The following is a 17,469-nucleotide window of genomic DNA, read 5'->3' as shown; positions in this document are numbered from 1 at the left end:
AGTTTTGCTGCTCTCAAATAGCTCTTTTCCTTCCCAAGCCAGAGCCGTTTCCCTGCGGTTCTGATGGCTCCTGTCTGATCCGGCTCGCGGGGACTCCTGCGCCGCCCTGTGCGTCCCACAGCCCCCTCCTCAGGGCCCAGGGCCCAGCCCCCTCAGTCCTCAAGGCCCAGCCACACTGAAAACAAAAAACGCCTTCTGCTAGAGGCTTAGCTTTGGGGCCAGTGATGTGCATCTTGCATGGGAGCCCTGGGCTGCTGCTTCAGGCGCCCCTGTGCTGCATCCTCTGGGGGAGAGGGGCTCCTGGGGAGGTGGCTACATCACAGTTTCCCCGTTCCCGTCTCAGGATTTGGGCCGTGCGCCCAGCGTATTTTCAAGTCCCGATTTTTGGACTCCAACCCTACGCTTGTCTGTATGGGCTCCAGCCGCCCTAACCACCATCCCACCTGGCCAGCCCCACTTCTGGCCTTTGCTGTCCCAGCAGACGTTGGGTTCGACCTGTCTGGGTTGGGGGAAGGACGGCAGCTCTCACTTGCCTGCCTGTCTCGGTGCCCTACGCCAGCCCTGCTCTTAACTAATGGCTCTCCTCTCCTCCTCCGACAGGCCACCCAGCAGTTCCTCGAGGAGGTCAACAAGTGGACGGTGCAGCACAACGTCTCCCCCCTCTCGTGGAACGTGGCCGTCAAGTTCCTCATGGCCAGGAAGTTCGACGTGCTCCGCGCCATGGAGCTGTTCCACTCCTACCGGGTACGTGGCCGGAGGGTGAGGCCCGGGCCCGGCCTGCGTGTCGCCCTGCTCCCTCCTGCACTCTGCACACTCGGCTTTCTTTTCTTTCAAGACAGGTTTTTTGCTGTAGGGTACGTGTGCTCGCTGGAGACACAGAGAGACAGAAAGCGAGAAATCACCCCTGGGGGTGGCCTCGCCGCAGTCCCTCCTCCGTTTTCCTCTGGGATCGTGGGCACACACGCACACATGACTGGTGTGAATTTTAGGTCGCTGGGTCCAGGACTCAAACCACAGTCGACTACGTGGGAGTCCAGCAACGGAACCATTATGCCACCTGCTGGTCCCTACGTGTTTTCTAAGTGTCCTCTTCCACGCCAGTGAAAAATGGTCTGATACCCAAGCACCCTTGTGAGGACCGGGGATGGGCCTGGCCGCTCTGGCCACACGGGGGTGCCTGGGTCCGTGTTGTAGGCAGGAGGCCACGCCTGAAGATAGAGATGGAGTGGCCGGCACCATCCTGTGGCCGGGTTGGAGTCCCCCTCCTGAGGTTCGAGTCCCAGTTCTTCTTACTGGTCTCTGACAACACACTCCCTTTACTCCATTGGTTTTCAGGGTCTCGGGATTTTTATAAGATTATTTATTTATTTGTTGTTATTATTGTTATTATTTTAATTTGACTACAGAGACGCAGAGAGAAAGGAAAGGGAAAGTGAGAAAGCAAGCCACCGGGTCTGGGACTCAAACAGCGGTGTCCCTGTGGGAGTGGGGTGCCTCAACCACCACACCACCGGCCAGCCCCAGGACCCCAAGCGTGTAAGAACGCACTGTTCAGACCCTTCTGAGTGCAGTGGGCTGTGCAGGACGGAGGCCTTTACCTGGAGGAGGAGCGCACCAGAGTCCGCTGGCTCGCGACCGTGACGTTAATGGACATGGTGCCTCAGCGCTTTGCTTTTTCTTGGAAAAGATGACTTCTTTTCCTTTTTTTAATAATTATTTAATTTTTATTTATCTTTTTTTCTTTTCTTTCTTTTTTTAAAGAATTTGACCAGAGAGGGAACCAGCAGTTAGCGTAATGGCTATGTCGCTGGACTCCCACATAGTCGACCGCGGTTCGCGTCCCGGACCCGGTGGCTTAAAACTCACACCGGGCGCGTGTGCGTGCGTCCCAAGAGGAGAATGGAGGAGAAGGGATTGCGGCGTGGCCATCCCCCCTGGGGGGTGATTTCTCGCTTTCTGTCTCTATGTCTCTCCTCTGTCTGTCTGGCGAGCGCACGCGCCCTACAGTGAAAATCTCTCAAAAAAAAAAAAAAAGAATTTGACCAGAGAGAGGAAGTGAGAAAGCAAGCCACCAGGTCCAGGACTTGAACTACAGTCAGCCACACAGAAAAGTCCAGCACCCCAGGGCTGGCAGGTGGTGCGGTGGTTAAGGGTGCTGGACTCCCACGTGGCCTACCTCAGTTCGAGTCCCGGACCTGCCGACCTGCTTTCTTGCTTTCCCTCTCTCTCTACCTCTTTGCCTCTCTGGTCAAATTAAAAATAAATTAATTAATGAAATTTTTTTTAAAAAGAAAAGAAATTCAGCATTGCTGACCCCAGCACTTGGGTTTTTTTCAAAGTTTATTCATGAGGAAGTGTGTGTGTGTGTGTGTGTGTGTGTGTGTGTGTGTATGCACGCTTGCAAGAGAGAGAGGCACCCTTGACAAGGTCCATCACACCACAGTCCCCTTCCTCCAGTGCTGACGCTGGCCAGGAATCTTGGGAGTGCAAGCCTGGTGTGTTTGAGACCTCCTGGGGATCTCAACCCACACTTGGCCTGGCTTCCAGCATTGCAGTTTAGCAGGCCACCACCTGTACCATGGCTGCTGGGCCTTACTTTGTTTTTGATTTTTGGTTTAATGTTTTTTGAGGGGGTATAGATTTTGGTTCTGTGCTTTCAAAATTTTTTTAAACTTTATTTATTTAATTTGATCGGGAGAAAGGGAAAATGAAAAAGCAAGCTGCCATGTCCGGGACTTGAACCGCAGTTAGCCATGTGGGAGTTCAGTGCCCTTAACTAGCACGCCACCTGCTGGCCCCTTGGTTCTGTGCTTAAGTTTGCTTTTTCAGTTAGCTGTGTCCTTTATAAAATACTGCAAAGCATGTTACTTGGGGATTGGAAAATCCTGAAGAGCTACAAAATCTCCCTAAATTTAAAGAAGGGGGAAAAAACCAGGGTAACAGGCATCAAGATTAGCTTTAGACTAAAACTCACTTGTACCTGTCTGTGGGTCGGTTTGCTTTCCAGTATTGTTTAAAAATTTAGTTTGAGGGAACCAGCAGGTGCCGTGATGGCTGAGGCACTGGACACTCCCACGTGGCCGACCACAGTTCGAGTCCCGGACCTTGTGACTTGCTTTCTTACTTTCTCTCTCTCTCATTCTTTTTCTCTCTCAAATTACAATGAATGAATGAATAAAGTTAAATAATTCTTTAAAAGGCTATTCGGTTTGAGTGCTGTAAGTGGGACGTGCCTTCCCCGTCCCCTGTGAGCCCACCGCTGTCTTCATCTTCACCTGCTGCCTTGGCTCTGAAGGCATTCGTATTTGATCTTGGGGTGGGTCGGAGAAGAATATAAACAAAGACCTGGTTTATTATAACGCCACAAAAAACATGGAGAAGGAGTAGCTGAAGAAATAGGAAAACCAAGGAAATACGTGTGTGTGTGTGTACACAGTGTATTTTTTCTTTTTTGAGAGATGTTTGGTATAGGGTGTGTGCACTCGTCAGAGAGACAGAGCAAGAACTCACCCCCCAGGAGATGGCCACGCTGCAATGCTTTCTCTCACATTCCCCTCTCGGAATTTTGGGCATACGTGCACACACACTGGGCGTGAGTGAATTTAAGCCGCTGGGTCCAGGACTCAAACTACGGTTGACTACATGGGAGTCCAGCGATATAACCATTACGCTATTTGCTGGTCCCCATATGCACATGTTTTTGTCATCATGGCATACAAAGGAACAGCGTGCCTTCAGAAATAGGGAGTATGAGTGGTCAGCCTTGTGAATTCCTTTTCTTTCTTTCTTTCTTTCTTTCTTTCTTTCTTTCTTTCTTTCTTTCTTTCTTTCTTTCTTTCTTTCTTTCTTTTTTGCTATCGTGCATATGTGCTTATGGAGGAGGGGGGTGAGTGAGGAATCATCCCCCAGGGAGACAGCCACGTCCCTGTCCCTTCTCCACTCCCCCTGTTGTGATTTTGGGCACACATGTGCACTTAGCATGATTTTCAAACCGCTAGGTCCAGGACTGGGACCATGAAGATCGTCACGTGGGAGCCAGCGCCTTTACCGCCACGCCACCTGCTGGCCCCTCAACCTTGTCATTTAAAAAGGGACTTGACGTGTCCACGGATTCCCAGACATGAACATTCTGGTCGTTGTGGCAGGAAGAGTTTTCAGTGTAGTCTTTAGTTAGGAGGAAACCAGAATGCAGTGGGCTGGGGACAGGGTGAGGGAGCCGGGCGGCGTGAGAGTGAAGGACAGTGACGTCACAGCAGCTGCTGCTGGAGACCATGTCAGGTGGGGAGGCTGCTTCAGACAGGAGGGGCCCGGCCCGGCCTGGCCCGGAGGATGCACGGCTCCTGCAGGCGTTTCATGTCCCGTCAGTGTTCTGGCGACCGCCTGCGTAAGAGCTGCGATCCTGCGCCCTCGTGTTGCATTTTGGTTGGGCCTTCGGGGTCAGGATTCTTCCTGGTTCAGAAAAAACACCTCGTGTATGGGACTGACCGGGCGGCTTTGGGCAGGAATTCTGATCATTCGTGGTTTGGCCAGTGGCTTGTCGTGTCTCTTAGCTCTGCGGGTTGGTGCCTCTGTGGAGCTGTCCTGAACGCACAGTATTTGCACGTTAATTTATCCTGCCGTGCTTCCTTCTTAGGAAACACGGAGGAAGGAGGGCATCGTGAAGCTGAAACCTCATGAGGAACCGCTTCGCTCCGAGATCCTCAGTGGAAAATTCACCATCTTAGTGAGTCCGCACCCCGCTACGCTGCCTCCCTACTTCCCTTCACAGCTGTCCCCTCATCTGGGCTTTCTTCCTGGCCACCTTATCCTGGATCCGGGGAGGCTCCGCACTCAGGGCAGATGGGAAGCAGCCATGCAGTTCGGCACATCTTTCTAGGCATAATTGAACTCTGAGTCATTACTGGAAATTACAGTTACTAAGAACAATCGATCATTGAATTGGCAGGCCCTGTTGCACAGTGGACTTAGAAACTTTCTTCTGGTCTGTTCAGGCCAGCTGAGGCCTTTGGAATGGGCCTGTGGTGTGTCAAAACCATCCTTCCTTGTTTAACTCGCTCTCCGCTTTGTAGAGACCTCAGCCCTTTCGGGGAGGGTGTGGTGGTACTCTGAAGGCACAGCATGGGAGCCACAGTCCTGCTCCAAGGCTCCTCCCTGCTGCTGGCTTTGGTTTTGCTGTCCTGCCTGGGAAATTAGCGGGGAACCATTTTTTGTTGCCTTTGCAGTTGACGAGCAAAGAGGACCTGGGCATTTTCCTTAACACGGGAGTGTATGGGCCCAGGGCTGCTTGGAGGATCAGGCACTGGCTCGTACAAGCGGTCTCCCTTTGGGGAGCAGCAGATGCGTGTCGTGGCATTGCCAGCACCTGTCCTCTCCACGCGTCCCGCCTTGATCCGGGATAAGCCTTGGTGGCCATCACGATGTTCTTCCTCATTGCTAAATGCTCCTGTGTTATTCGCTCTAGAATGTGCGGGATCCAACCGGAGCCTCCATCGCCCTCTTCACCGCCAGGCTGCACCATCCTCACAAGTCAGTCCAGCACGTGGTACTGCAGGCTCTGTTTTACCTGCTCGACAGGGCTGTGGACAGGTGAGCACCGGCAGGCCCCTCACCTGCTCTCTCCAGAGAGAGCAACAGGCTTTGCCTTGATTAATTCAACGAGGCATTGAATGTGCTCTGGGGGGCCAGCAGGTGCCGTGGAGGTTAAGGCGCTGGATCCCATTTGGCCGGCTCCATGGTTTGAGTCCCGGACCCAGCGACTTGAAGATCATGCCGGGTGTGTGTCTGTGTGCCCAAAATCCCAAGAGGAGAATGAAGGAGAAGGGATTGCGGTGTGGCCATCCCCTGTAGGGGGCGATTGTCTCTTTTTTTCTCTTGTTTTTCTCTGCCACATGCACCGTATTGCAAAAACAAAAATCAAACAAAACAAAACAGAACAGAACAAAAACAAGGGCTTAATATGTTTCCAGATCCTTTCAAGATAGTGGCTATTACTGTAGAATAATAGAAGCCAAAAAGCCAGTTGTTAGCAATTCTCAAGTGTGTTGCGAAAAGCTGAAAGGGAGCAAGGGAAGGGTGGTCTGATTCTTTTTGGTTCGTATCAAACCCTCCAAGGTCTTAGTTTCTTTATCTGTAAAATAGAAATAATGCTTTTTTATTTAATAAAAAAAAAAAGGCCAGAGGGTGTGTGCACTCACGAGAGAGAGACGGAGGGGGGGAAAGCACTCCTAAGGGGATGGTCATGCCTAATCCCTTCTCCATCTTTCCCTCCTTTCAGGGTACCGGGCATATGTGCACGCCTGGCCACGTGCGTTTCAAGCCCCTGGTCCAGGACTTGAACTGCACAGTTGGCCAAGTGGAACCCAGCTCCTTAACCATCAGGTCACAGGCTGGCCTGCCCTGTTGTTTTTTGCTTGTTTGTTTTTAGTTTTGAATTTTGCAACTGGGCACATGTGCTTGCCAGGGAGACTGCGTGGGAGGGGCACGGAAACACATGCACTGGCCAGCAACCCTTTTTCCCTGGATTCTCCATCCCATCGAGATGTGGGGCATACATGCTCCCAGCAGGTTTTTCAGGTTGCTTTGCTGGGATTCAGACTCTGGTCATCCACGTGGTATCCCGTTTCCTCTACGTAGCACTTAACCACCACACAGTCGGACGGCTCCAGGGAACCTTCATTTTAACACGCCGTAATGGACAGTCACTAAATCTGCAGGTGGAGAGAGTGTCTGTCATACGTGTCCACTTCCCTGCCCTTCCGCTCCTGCCAAGGGCTCTCAGCCAGTGGTCTCACTGGTGGCCCCCGTGAGCCCATTCCACTGGTTCTTTTGAAACCAGCCTCAGGGACCTTGTCTTGAACTTCTCGGTGTGTCCCGTAGCATGTGGGCCAGGAGTGGAACTCCGTCACTGTCTTAGTCCACTATGACGTTGCTGGCAGAGTTACCTGAGACCTGTCATTCATAAAGAATAGAGATTATTTGGCTTATGATTCTGGTACCTGTGAAACCCAAAGATGTGGGGCTGGTATCAGGCTGCACCGCATTGTGGCTGGCAAGCAGAGAGAATGGTGGAAGGTACAGAGACCTGGAGGCAGCTTTCTTCAGCTCTTTTCTTTCCCTTCCCTTCCCTTCCCTTCCCTTCCCTTTCCTTTCCTTTCCTTTCCTTTCCTTTCTTTTCTTTTCTTTTCTTTTCTTTTCTTTCCTTTCCTTTCCTTTCCTTTCCTTTCCTTTCTTTTCTTTTCTTTTCTTTTCTTTTCTTTTCCTTCCTTCCTTCCTTCCTTCCTTTCATATATATATACTTTTTTTTTTGCAGAGAGAGAGAGAGATTTTTGCCATAGGGCGCTTGTACTCTCCAGAAAGACAGAGAGAGACTGAATGACAGAAAATGAGAAATCACCGTCCGGGGGGGATGGCCACGCCGCAATCCCTTCTCTCAAGATCTTGGGCGCACATGCACACGGTGTGAATTTAAGCTGCTAGGTCCAGGACTCTAACCGTGGTCGACTACATGGGAGTCCAGTGACATAGCTTTTACACCATCTGTTGGTCCCCCTGGCATGAATTTTAAGCCACCTGGCCCAGGACTTGAACTGCAGTTGACTATGTGGGAGTCCAGCAATATGACCATCCACGCCATCTGCTGGTCCCCCGGTGTAAGTTTTAAGTCACTGGATACAGGATTCAAATCATAGTTGGCTCTGTGGGAGTCCAGTGACATAACCATTACGCCATCTACTGGTCCCTCAGTATTTTTTAATCCACCAGCTCCAGGGCTCGAACCACAGAATTGACCATGTGGGATCCAGCACCTTAACCTCCGTGCCACCTGCTGACCCTGCAGGCAGTCATATTTACCCTAGATACGGTCCATACTCTGTTTTTGCCTTAGGGTCGCAACCTGCCTTATCGTCTTTTTACTTAAAACGCTTCTGTTCAATGGTTGGTTTGCAGCTTTGAGACTCAGAGGAATGGGCTGGTGTTCATCTATGACATGTGTGGTTCTAACTATGCCAACTTCGAGCTGGATCTCGGCAAGAAAGTCCTCAACCTGCTGAAGGTAAGGCTGCGGGAGGCCTCTCAGCTCCCTTCAGAGATGCAGACATTGTCTTCTCTCCTGCGGGGAAAGTTAGGGACGATGGGAACTTGAGACATCGTCTTCAGTTCCGAGGCCCTCTGTACATGGCGACTAGTACCTGCTTCTTCAGGAAAAGCAATGGTGGGGCCAGCAGATGGTGTAATGGTCACGTCGCTGGGCTCCCACGTAGTCGATCGCGGTTTGAATACCAGACTGGGCATCTTAAAATTCACACTGGGTACATGTGCATGTGTGCCCCAAATCCTGGGAGAATGGAGGAGAAGGGATTGAGGCGTGGCCTTTCCCCCTCAGGGGTGATTTCTCACTTTCTGTCTCTCTGGAGAGCACACACACCCTATGGCAAAAAAAAAAAAAAAAAAAAAAAAGCGAAGGTGCTGAAAGTGAAGGGGGAGAATTCGAGTGAGAAAGGCACAGGAGCGTTCTGGGTGCTAACACCACCCCCTGCTGGCCCGTTAGTCATGGCCAACCTCTCAGAGCTCAGGAATCACGGCAGCATGAAGCGTGGTGCGGGCATCCGCCTGGCCTTTGTTCTGGGACTTCCTCGGCACACCGTCGGCCGCACCCTCACAAGCGTTTACTTTCTTGTGTAGCTCTGCCATGGCCTTCCTATTTATTTTTTGGAGAGGTTTTTGCTATAGGGTGCATGTGCTCACCAGAAAGACAGAGAGAGACAGCGAGAAATCACCCCCCAGGAGGGATGGCCACACTACAATCTCTTCTGCTCCGTTCTCCTCTCGGGATCTTGGGCACGCACGCACATGCACCTGTGCCTGGTGGTGTGAATTTAAGCCACCAGGTCCGAGACTCAAACTGCGATCGACTACATGGGAGTCCAGCGACATAGCCATTATGGCACCTGCTGTCCCTCCACAGCCCTCCTAAAACGAGGGTTGGTACTGTGTGTTATTTCCGGGGCTTGCTTTTGCCACCCCGTATCACTAACATTCACGCTGAGCCGTGCACTGTGCTTGCTGTATTAACAGGGTCGTTCCTCTTCATTCCTCATCATGGACGAATGTTTTATTATTGCCAGGGACACGTGGATTCACCAGAGAGAGGATAAGAACCCTCAGTGGGGTGCATGGTCACGTGCAATCTCTTCTCCATTTCTCCTTCACAGCAGGATTTTGGACACTCGGACATGTGCATGTAACATGCTTTTCAAGTTGCTGGGGCTGGGATTTGAACCCCGGTCACATCTGTGGGATCTGGCTCCCTGCGCGCAGGGCTTAACTACTAGGCTGTGGGCTGGCCCTCTGAACATCTTCGTACATATCTCCTGGTAAATGGGTGCAAGAGTGTCTCTAGAACAGCATTTCTTAACCTTTTTTAGTATTGCCTATCAAAGCGACCTTTTTAGACACTTGCCCTTCATCTTTTCTCTAATGACATCTTAGTGCTGTAGATACATTCTGTATCGGGACCAGCAGTTGGCGTAATGGCTATGTCGCTGGACTCCCTTGTAGTCAACCATGGTTTGAGTCCCGGACCTGGGAACTTGAGACTTCGTCTTCAATTCCGAGGGCCTCTGTACATGACGGCTAGTACCTGCTTCTTCAGGAAAAGCAGGTGGGGCCAGCAGAGAGTGTAATGGTCACACACAACTTGTGCATTTTTCAAGCCGCGGGGTCCAGGATTTGAACCACTGTCAGTGTTGTCCACGTGGGATCTGGACAGCTGCAGCCCCATCTACGTACTCTCTATACATAAAAAGAAGATTCTTGTTTTTTGTTCCAGCTCCACTCCCAAACCCCAACTAATTTTGCCCGCCGTGATGGCAATATCATTGGTTAGGAGAGCGTGCTCTGCTCTAGAACACGCGCCTGGGAGCGGGTCGCCAGGTCATGAGCGTGTTCCAGAAATGCGCCTGGGAATGGGTTGCCGGGTCGTGAGATCACTCCAGAACACGCACCTGGGAGCAGGTTGCTGGGTCGTGAGGTCGCTCCAGAACACGCACCTGGGAGCGGGTCGCTGAGTCATGAGCATGCTCCAGAACACGCCTGGGAGTGGGTTGCTGAATCGTCAGATCCATGGAGATTCAACTGTACAAAGTAGCTTCGAGGGCCAGCAGGTGGCATGGCGGTTAAGGCAGCTGGATTCCACATGGCTGACAACACAGTTCAAGTCCTGGACCTGGTGGCTTGAAAAACGTGCCTAGAGGAGACTGGGGAGGAAGAGACTGTGGTGTGGCCATCCCTGGGGGCGGGGTGATTTCTCATTTTCCCTCTCTCTCTCTGTCTTTCTCCAGCAAGTGTATGTTATGGCAAAGCTAAAAACGTAAGATAATGTCAGATTGTTTCTGAAGTGGTTGAACCCACTTTGCGTGTGTGAAAATTCCCAATGATCCACACATTCTCCAACACTTTCAAAATCAGACTTTTTCCCAATCAAGAATATAAGCAGTGGTATCTTGTGATATAACTTACATTTCTGTTATTAATAAGATGAAGTAGGGACCAGCAGTTAGCGTAATGGCTGTGTCGCTGGACTCCCACATAGTTGACCGCGGTTCGAGTCCCAGACCCGGTGGCTTAAACTCACACCGGGCACATGTGCATGTGTGCCCAAGATCCCGAGAGGAGAATGGAGAAGGGATTGCGGCGTGACCATCCCCCCGGGAGGGGTGATTTCTCGCTTTCTGTCTCTCTTTGTCTGTCTGGTGAGCGTACGCGCCCTATAGCAAAAACCTCTCCAAAAAAAGAAAAAAAAAAGATGAAGTATTCAGAAATTTATTAGCTATGTATGTTTTCTTCTGTGAAATGCCTGTTTATGGTTTGTTTATTTATGAAGTAGTAGGTTTTTAAAAAATAATTATGTATTTTTCATTTTATTTATTCATTCATTTATTTCAATTTGACCAGAGAGAGACACAGAGAGAGAATGTGAGAAAGCAAGCCACCAGGTCCAGGACTCAAACCATGGTTGGCCTGTGGGAGTGTCCAGTGTCTTAGCCACCATGTCACCTGCTGGCCCCTTAGTAGGAGTTTTTTTTCTTTTAAAGAATTATTTTATTTAACTTTATTTATTTATTTAAATTTGACCAGAGAGGGACAGAATAAGAGAGAGAGGAAAGGAAAGTGAGAAAGCAAGCTGCCAGGCCCGAGACTCAAACTGTAGTCAGCCACACGGGAGTCCAGCGCCCTTAACCACCATGCTACCTGCTGGCCCCTGAATTAGTTAGTTAGTTAGTTAGTTGGTTAGTTAGTTAGTTAGTTAGTTAGTTTTTGCTATAGGGCTCAAGCATTTGCCAGAGAGAGGGAGAGAGAGTGAGGAATCACCCCTCAGAGGGAAATGGGCATGCTTTAATCCCTTCTCTCCCGTTCTCCTCTTGGGATTTAGGGCACGCCTGCACGCAAACATGGAGTGTGTTCTGAGCGGCTGGGTCTGGGACTCGAACTGTGCAGTCAGTCTTATGGGATCCAGCTCCTGTAACAGCCCTACCACGTGCTGGCCCCTGGCATTTTTTTTTTTTTCAAACTACTGGGTCTAGTACTGGAGCTATGCAGTTGGCCATGTGGGGTCCAGCCGCCCTAACCCCCACAGTACTTGGCTGGCCCTAATTTTTCTTTCTTCTTTTCTTTCTTTCTCTTTTCTTTTCTTTTTTAGATTTTTGCTATAGGGCACATATATTCACTAGAAAGACAGAGAGACAGAAAGCAAGAAATCAACCCTGGGGTAATGGCCATGCCGCAGTCCCTTCTCCTCCATTCTCCTCTTAGGATCTTGGGCATGCACGCACACGTGCCTGGCATGAGTTTTAAACTGCTAGGTCCAGGATTTAAACTGTGGTCAACTACATGGAAGTCCAGCAACATAACCTTTACACCATCCACTGGTCCTTTTTTTTTTTTTTTTTTTTAAATCAGAAATTTTTGCTGTAGGGCATGTGAGCTCACCGGAGAGACAGAGAAAGAAAGGGAGAAATCACCTCCTAGGAGCATGGCTGTGCTGCAGTCCCTTCTCCTCTGTCCTCCTCTTGGGATTTCAGCACGCACACACACCTGCTCAGCGTGTTTTAAGGTGCAGATCCAGGACTCCAACCACGTTTGACTCTGTGGGAGTCCAGCAATGTGACCATTATGACTCTGCTCGTCCCAGTTTTTCATTTTAGAAGCAGAACTTTTCTAGGGTTCGTTTGCGTATATTGATGTGTAGGATAACTATTGATAAGAAAGTTAGGATCATTTTGATCCATAAAGCTTATGATTGAGGTAAACTGAATATCCTTGGTTTTAAAGATAAATCAGCTTCTTATTCCTTTATCGTAATTATTTTAGACAGGATCTTGCCATGTCATGATCCTCCTGCTTCAGGCTCCTGAGGATCTGGGACTCCAGACACACACCACCACCCGTACCTTCTTGGATGGCCTGCGAGTCAGTCCCAGGCCTCCTATGTGGTGTGGCCTGTCCAGCAGTGGCGTCAGGAAGCCAGTGCTAAGGAGGCCGGGCGTCTTTATTTCTGTTAATCATTTCTCTAGCTCAGGCGAAACCGGAATTAGGCTGTAGACTCCCCCTGCTGGATATGAATGGGGAGAAGAGCAAAAAAGCTAGGTTTGGGCTTGCATAGGCACGGCTCCCATGAGGCCTGAACTTGTGCATTTTCTCCACAGGGAGCATTTCCAGCTCGTCTGAAGAAGGTGCTGATCGTGGGAGCACCCATATGGTTCCGAGTGCCCTATTCTATCATCAGCCTCCTCCTGAAGGACAAAGTCCGAGAGCGGGTAAGGCCGGCCGGTGTTCTCTTCTTCAGAGGTGCAGAGACGCGTTCCCGTCTCTCCTGGTGAAAGCCCGCCGGTTACTGGTCCATCTTCAGAGACTCCTTCCAGGGCTCTTCCTGCTGCTGGTGTGTTTACTCCCTTCTCTGTTCCGTCAGCTTGGTACAAACTGGCTTGCTTTTCCTTATTAATTTTTAAAGGGAGATTTTTGTTCTTAGGGTGCATGCACTCACCTAAGAGACAGAGAAAAAGCGAGAAATCACCACCACCCCTCCGGGTTCGTCATACCACAATCCCTTCTCCTCCATTCTCCACTTGGGATTTGGGGCACTCACGCACACACACCTGGCATGAGTATCAAACCACTGAGTCCAGGACGCAAACCACAGTTGGCCACATGGGCATCCAGCGTTTTAACCACTACGTCACCTGCTGGCCCCAGAATGGCTCTTGCTGTCCCACGAGCTCCTTGAAGTGAGGAACTAGACGTGGTTTTTCTGCTCGCTCTCCAAAGAAGCTTGGATAAGGTAGGACTTATGGGAGGGATGTGTCCTGGAGAGGAAGGGAGGTGCCGCTCCCTGGTATAGCAGGTGCCGCTCGGCCCGGGCTCCGGAACAACCCTAACATAGTTCCAGTCGAATCAGCGTTCGAATCTGTTCACCCGGAAAGGCCACGCGGTCCTTTGGACCACCAGGGCGGTGGAGGAGAGTCTCAATGTTTCTCCCTCTATCTTTATTCTTGGTGGGTTTTCCTCTCTCTCTCAGAGGTTTTTGCCATAGGGCACATGTGTTCACCGAAGACACAGAGAGACAGTGAGAAATCACCCTTTTGGGGATGGGATGGCCACACCACAATCCCTTCTCCTCCATTCTCCTCTCAGGATTTTGGGCGTGTGCACACACACGTGCCCGTTGTTAGTTTTAAGCCACCAGGTCCAAGACTCAAACCGTGGTCGGCCGTGTGGGAATCCAGCAACGTAACCACTACGCCATCTGCTGGCCCCGCATGTTTTCTGAAAACAACTTACTACTTCCCGATTTTAAACGTGTTATCCAAAATTACCATAATTCTTTTATGATCTCCTGAGTGCGCCTAGATGGAAAGATTGTGTTCTCACACGCTGATCACAGCCCTTGACAGGATGGGTGTCGCACTGGCATGATGGGAGGATAAAGAGACACCCTTTGGAGATCACTTCCGAGATCTTGGTAGTAAGAGACTACGGGCTCGAGTGTGTGAGAATCAGATCTTTGTAGCTGAAGTGGCTTGGGCTGGAGCGGGAAAGGAGACCCCTGGTTCCAAGGAAGCTACGTAAGAGACGTGGCGATAGAGCCCGGTGGGCTGGGCTCTTTCCTGAGATAACTCTGGGAGACTCTACCCCTTAGGCAAGCTCCTATGCTTGAATGACAGGAATTAACATGTGCAATAAACTCAGAATATATCGAGCACCTTCAGAGTCCAGGCACTGGAGCCTGGGAATTAAGTCTTTTTTTTTTTTTTTTAAATAGAGGCTTTTGCTTTAGGGCACGTATGCTCTGGAAAAGAGAGAGATAATAAGAGGGAGAGTGAGAAGTCACCCTCCGGGGGATGGCCACTCCGCAGTTCCTTCTCCTCCATTCTCCTCCCAGGATCTTGGGCACGTCCATGCTCCCAGAGTGAGTTTGAAGCCACTGGGTCCAGGATTTGAACTGCGGTCAGCCATATGGGAGCCCAGCCATGTAACCGCTACACCATCTATTGCTCCCATGGGAATTAAGTCTCGAGGGTGCCGCGTCTTTACCCTGGAGGAATAGGGGAGAGCCGTCACCCTCCCTGAGGAGCACAAGGACAGGCTTGCAGAGGACCTGGCCTCTGCAGGAGAGGAGCATAGCGAGAATGTCGCAGTCAGGGAGGGCTTCATAGAAGAGGCCAGCCAAGAGCTGTTTTTATTCATTTATTTTTTTAAAATAATTATTTATTTTGGGACCAGCACATGGCGTAATGATCATGTTGCTGGACTCCCATGTAGTTGACTGCAGTTTGAGTCCTGGACCCAGTGACTTCAAACTCACGCAGGGCACGTGGGCGTGTGTGCCCAAGATCTCAAGAGGGGAATAGAGAAGGGATTGCGATGTGGCCAGCCTTCCTGAGGAGTGATTTCTCATTTTCTGTTTGTTTCTCTCTGGCAAGTACATGTACCCTATAACAAAAATCTCTCTTAAAAAAAAAAAAAAAAATTTATTAATTTTTTAAAAAAAAAAAAAGAATTATTTAATTTTATTTATCATTATTATTATTCTTCAGTTTGCTGCAGAGCATGTGCACTCACCAGAAAGACACAGAGAGAGAGAGAGAGAAATGAGAAAGCAAGCTACCAGATCCGGGACTCAAACTGCCGCCTGCCATGTGGGAGTCCAGGACCCCAACTAAGAGACAGAGTAGGGAAGAAAGGAGTTCCAAAAATGAGGCTACGGCAAGAGAGAAGGGACAGCATTGCCATCCTGCAGGGACTCTCGGGAGCACCAGCCGAGCCCTTGGTCCAGCTGTGTCCAAGTGGAGTGACCTGAGCAGGATGGCTAGGCTGCTGGGCTACCCTGCCTCGGGGTGGCTGGCAGGTCCCGCTCTCAGGGGAGCCTGTCCAAGCCGCACGGGACATAGGCTGTTAGGCCTAGGACTGGTCACCATGGCGGGCAGCCTTACTTGGTTGCCGGAGCACGGGTGCCTGTGTGCCTTAGTGTGTGGCCCTCGGAGATAACAGCCTTGTTCACAGGTCAGGCCTCCGCTTGCTGTGCCTTCCTCTAGGAAGGTGGGTGTGGGGCTCCTGGTCCCAGGAGGGGACTCCACGCACCCTCTGGAAGTGGAGACGTTTATCTGGGAAACTCACCGCACTTGCCTCTCCGGCAGGCGAAATGCAGTCTCCTTTTACGAGTGCACCTAGTGTTCCGAGCCACTCCTGTCCTGGTACAAGCGTATTTATTCAGTCCCTTCACCGTCTGGATTTCTTCTCCCCTCCCCATGCTCACTTGGTTCTTTCTGGCCTTCCAGATTCAGATATTAAAGACCTCCGAGGTCACTCAGCACCTGCCCAGGGAGTGCCTTCCAGAAAACCTGGGTGGGTACGTCAAAATCGACCTCGCCACTTGGAATTTCCAGTTCCTGCCCCAGGTGAATGGCCACCCAGACCCCTTCGATGAGATCATCCTGTTCTCCCTCCCTCCTGCCTTAGACTGGGACTCGGTACATGTTCCAGGTCCCCACGCCATGACCATCCAAGAGTTGGTGGACTATGTAAACACCAGGCAGAAGCGGGGGATATACGAGGAGTACGAAGACATCCGCCGGGAGAACCCTGTGGGCACTTTCCACTGTTCCATGTGAGTAGCCAGGGCTTGGCCGCCCATCAGCAGGGCGCTCGTACCTGCCCCCACAGCCGCCCCACAAGCGCTCGCTGTGATAAGGAGCATCACTCTCGCCTGCTCTGTGGTCTCAGCCAGGAAGAGAACTGCCCTGGGGCACGTTGCCCACGTCCTACGCTCTGAAACAGCTGGAGGTCTTGGATAACGAAAGGGGAACCTTATAATCATGGGCATATTTCTGAAATGCCTATCCCTGAAATGCAAGTGTTAAAAAGAGAAAAAGGTAGGCTCAGAATGGGGCCAGCAGCTGGCGTGAAGGTTAAGGCGCTGGATCCCTCATGGCCACCTCTGCAGTTCGAGTTCTGGACCGGTGACTTGAAAAACACGCCAGGCGCATGTGTGTGCATGCCCCAAATCCCAAGAGGAGAATGGAAGCCGCCCCACAAGCGCTCGCTGTGATAAGGAGCATCACTCTCGCCTGCTCTGTGGTCTCAGCCAGGAAGAGAACTGCCCTGGGGCACGTTGCCCACGTCCTACGCTCTGAAACAGCTGGAGGTCTTGGATAACGAAAGGGGAACCTTATAATCATGGGCATATTTCTGAAATGCCTATCCCTGAAATGCAAGTGTTAAAAAGAGAAAAAGGTAGGCTCAGAATGGGGCCAGCAGCTGGCGTGAAGGTTAAGGCGCTGGATCCCTCATGGCCACCTCTGCAGTTCGAGTTCTGGACCGGTGACTTGAAAAACACGCCAGGCGCATGTGTGTGCATGCCCCAAATCCCAAGAGGAGAATGGAGGAGAAGGGATTGCAGTGTGGCCACCCCTGGATGGTGGTGACTTCTTACTCTCCCTCTCTGCCTCTATTCAGCTACTTCATGTGCCCTATGGCAAAAGTCTAGAAAAAAGGAGGGGGGCTGCTCTTCTGCTGTCTTTAGCATGAGATCTAGTCAGTTCATTTGGAAAGTGTCTCTTCAGAGCATTTGTAGTCTGGCCTTGTATCGAAGAGCAGTCCTGGAGCCCCTAGGGCAATCCCAGTCGGAGAAGAAAGCGGCCTCTGGGGCTCTCCTGCCAGAGGACCCAGGCCCTGCCATGACCCATCTGGCCAGCTCGTAACTCTGGCTCCTGACCGCTTGTGGGCAATAGAGCATGGATTGTTTTTCTTGCCGTGTTTTTTTTTTTTTTCCTTAACCATGTTATAATTGGCTATAGCTAAAATCTCTCCAGCTAGTGAGCTCTATGTGTTGAAAATTAGGGATCTCGATTTTATTTTTATTTGCCGGGTGTATGTACTTACAGGATGGGCAGTTCCCACACAGTGGGGTGTGGC

The 17,469-nt window shown here is 50.8% G+C and overlaps 1 protein-coding gene across 2 annotated transcripts in view; it reads left to right on the top strand.

Moving 5' to 3' along the window:
* The first annotated feature begins 396 nt into the window (after nt 1-396).
* PTPN9 (protein tyrosine phosphatase non-receptor type 9) overlaps nt 397-17,469 on the top strand; it is a 30,026-nt gene continuing 12,953 nt past the window's right edge. The window contains exons 1-7 of one of the 2 annotated variants that reach the window (XM_027768870.1): nt 397-744; nt 4,634-4,723; nt 5,462-5,586; nt 7,948-8,053; nt 12,705-12,815; nt 15,834-15,900; nt 16,015-16,162. In XM_027768870.1, the coding sequence (XP_027624671.1) occupies nt 412-744; nt 4,634-4,723; nt 5,462-5,586; nt 7,948-8,053; nt 12,705-12,815; nt 15,834-15,900; nt 16,015-16,162 (980 nt within the window). In that variant the 5' untranslated portion in view covers nt 397-411. Of the gene's footprint in view, nt 745-4,633; nt 4,724-5,461; nt 5,587-7,947; nt 8,054-12,704; nt 12,816-15,833; nt 16,163-17,469 lie in introns of both variants that reach the window. The other variant, XM_027768868.1, reaches the window with a different exon arrangement.

Source organism: Tupaia chinensis, unplaced genomic scaffold (genome assembly GCF_000334495.1).
Source record: "Tupaia chinensis unplaced genomic scaffold, TupChi_1.0 Scaffold000078_1, whole genome shotgun sequence".
NCBI lineage: Eukaryota > Metazoa > Chordata > Mammalia > Scandentia > Tupaiidae > Tupaia > Tupaia belangeri.
The sequence above is the reverse complement of the archived record's forward strand: the minus strand, read 5'-3'. Positions and strand labels throughout refer to the sequence as shown.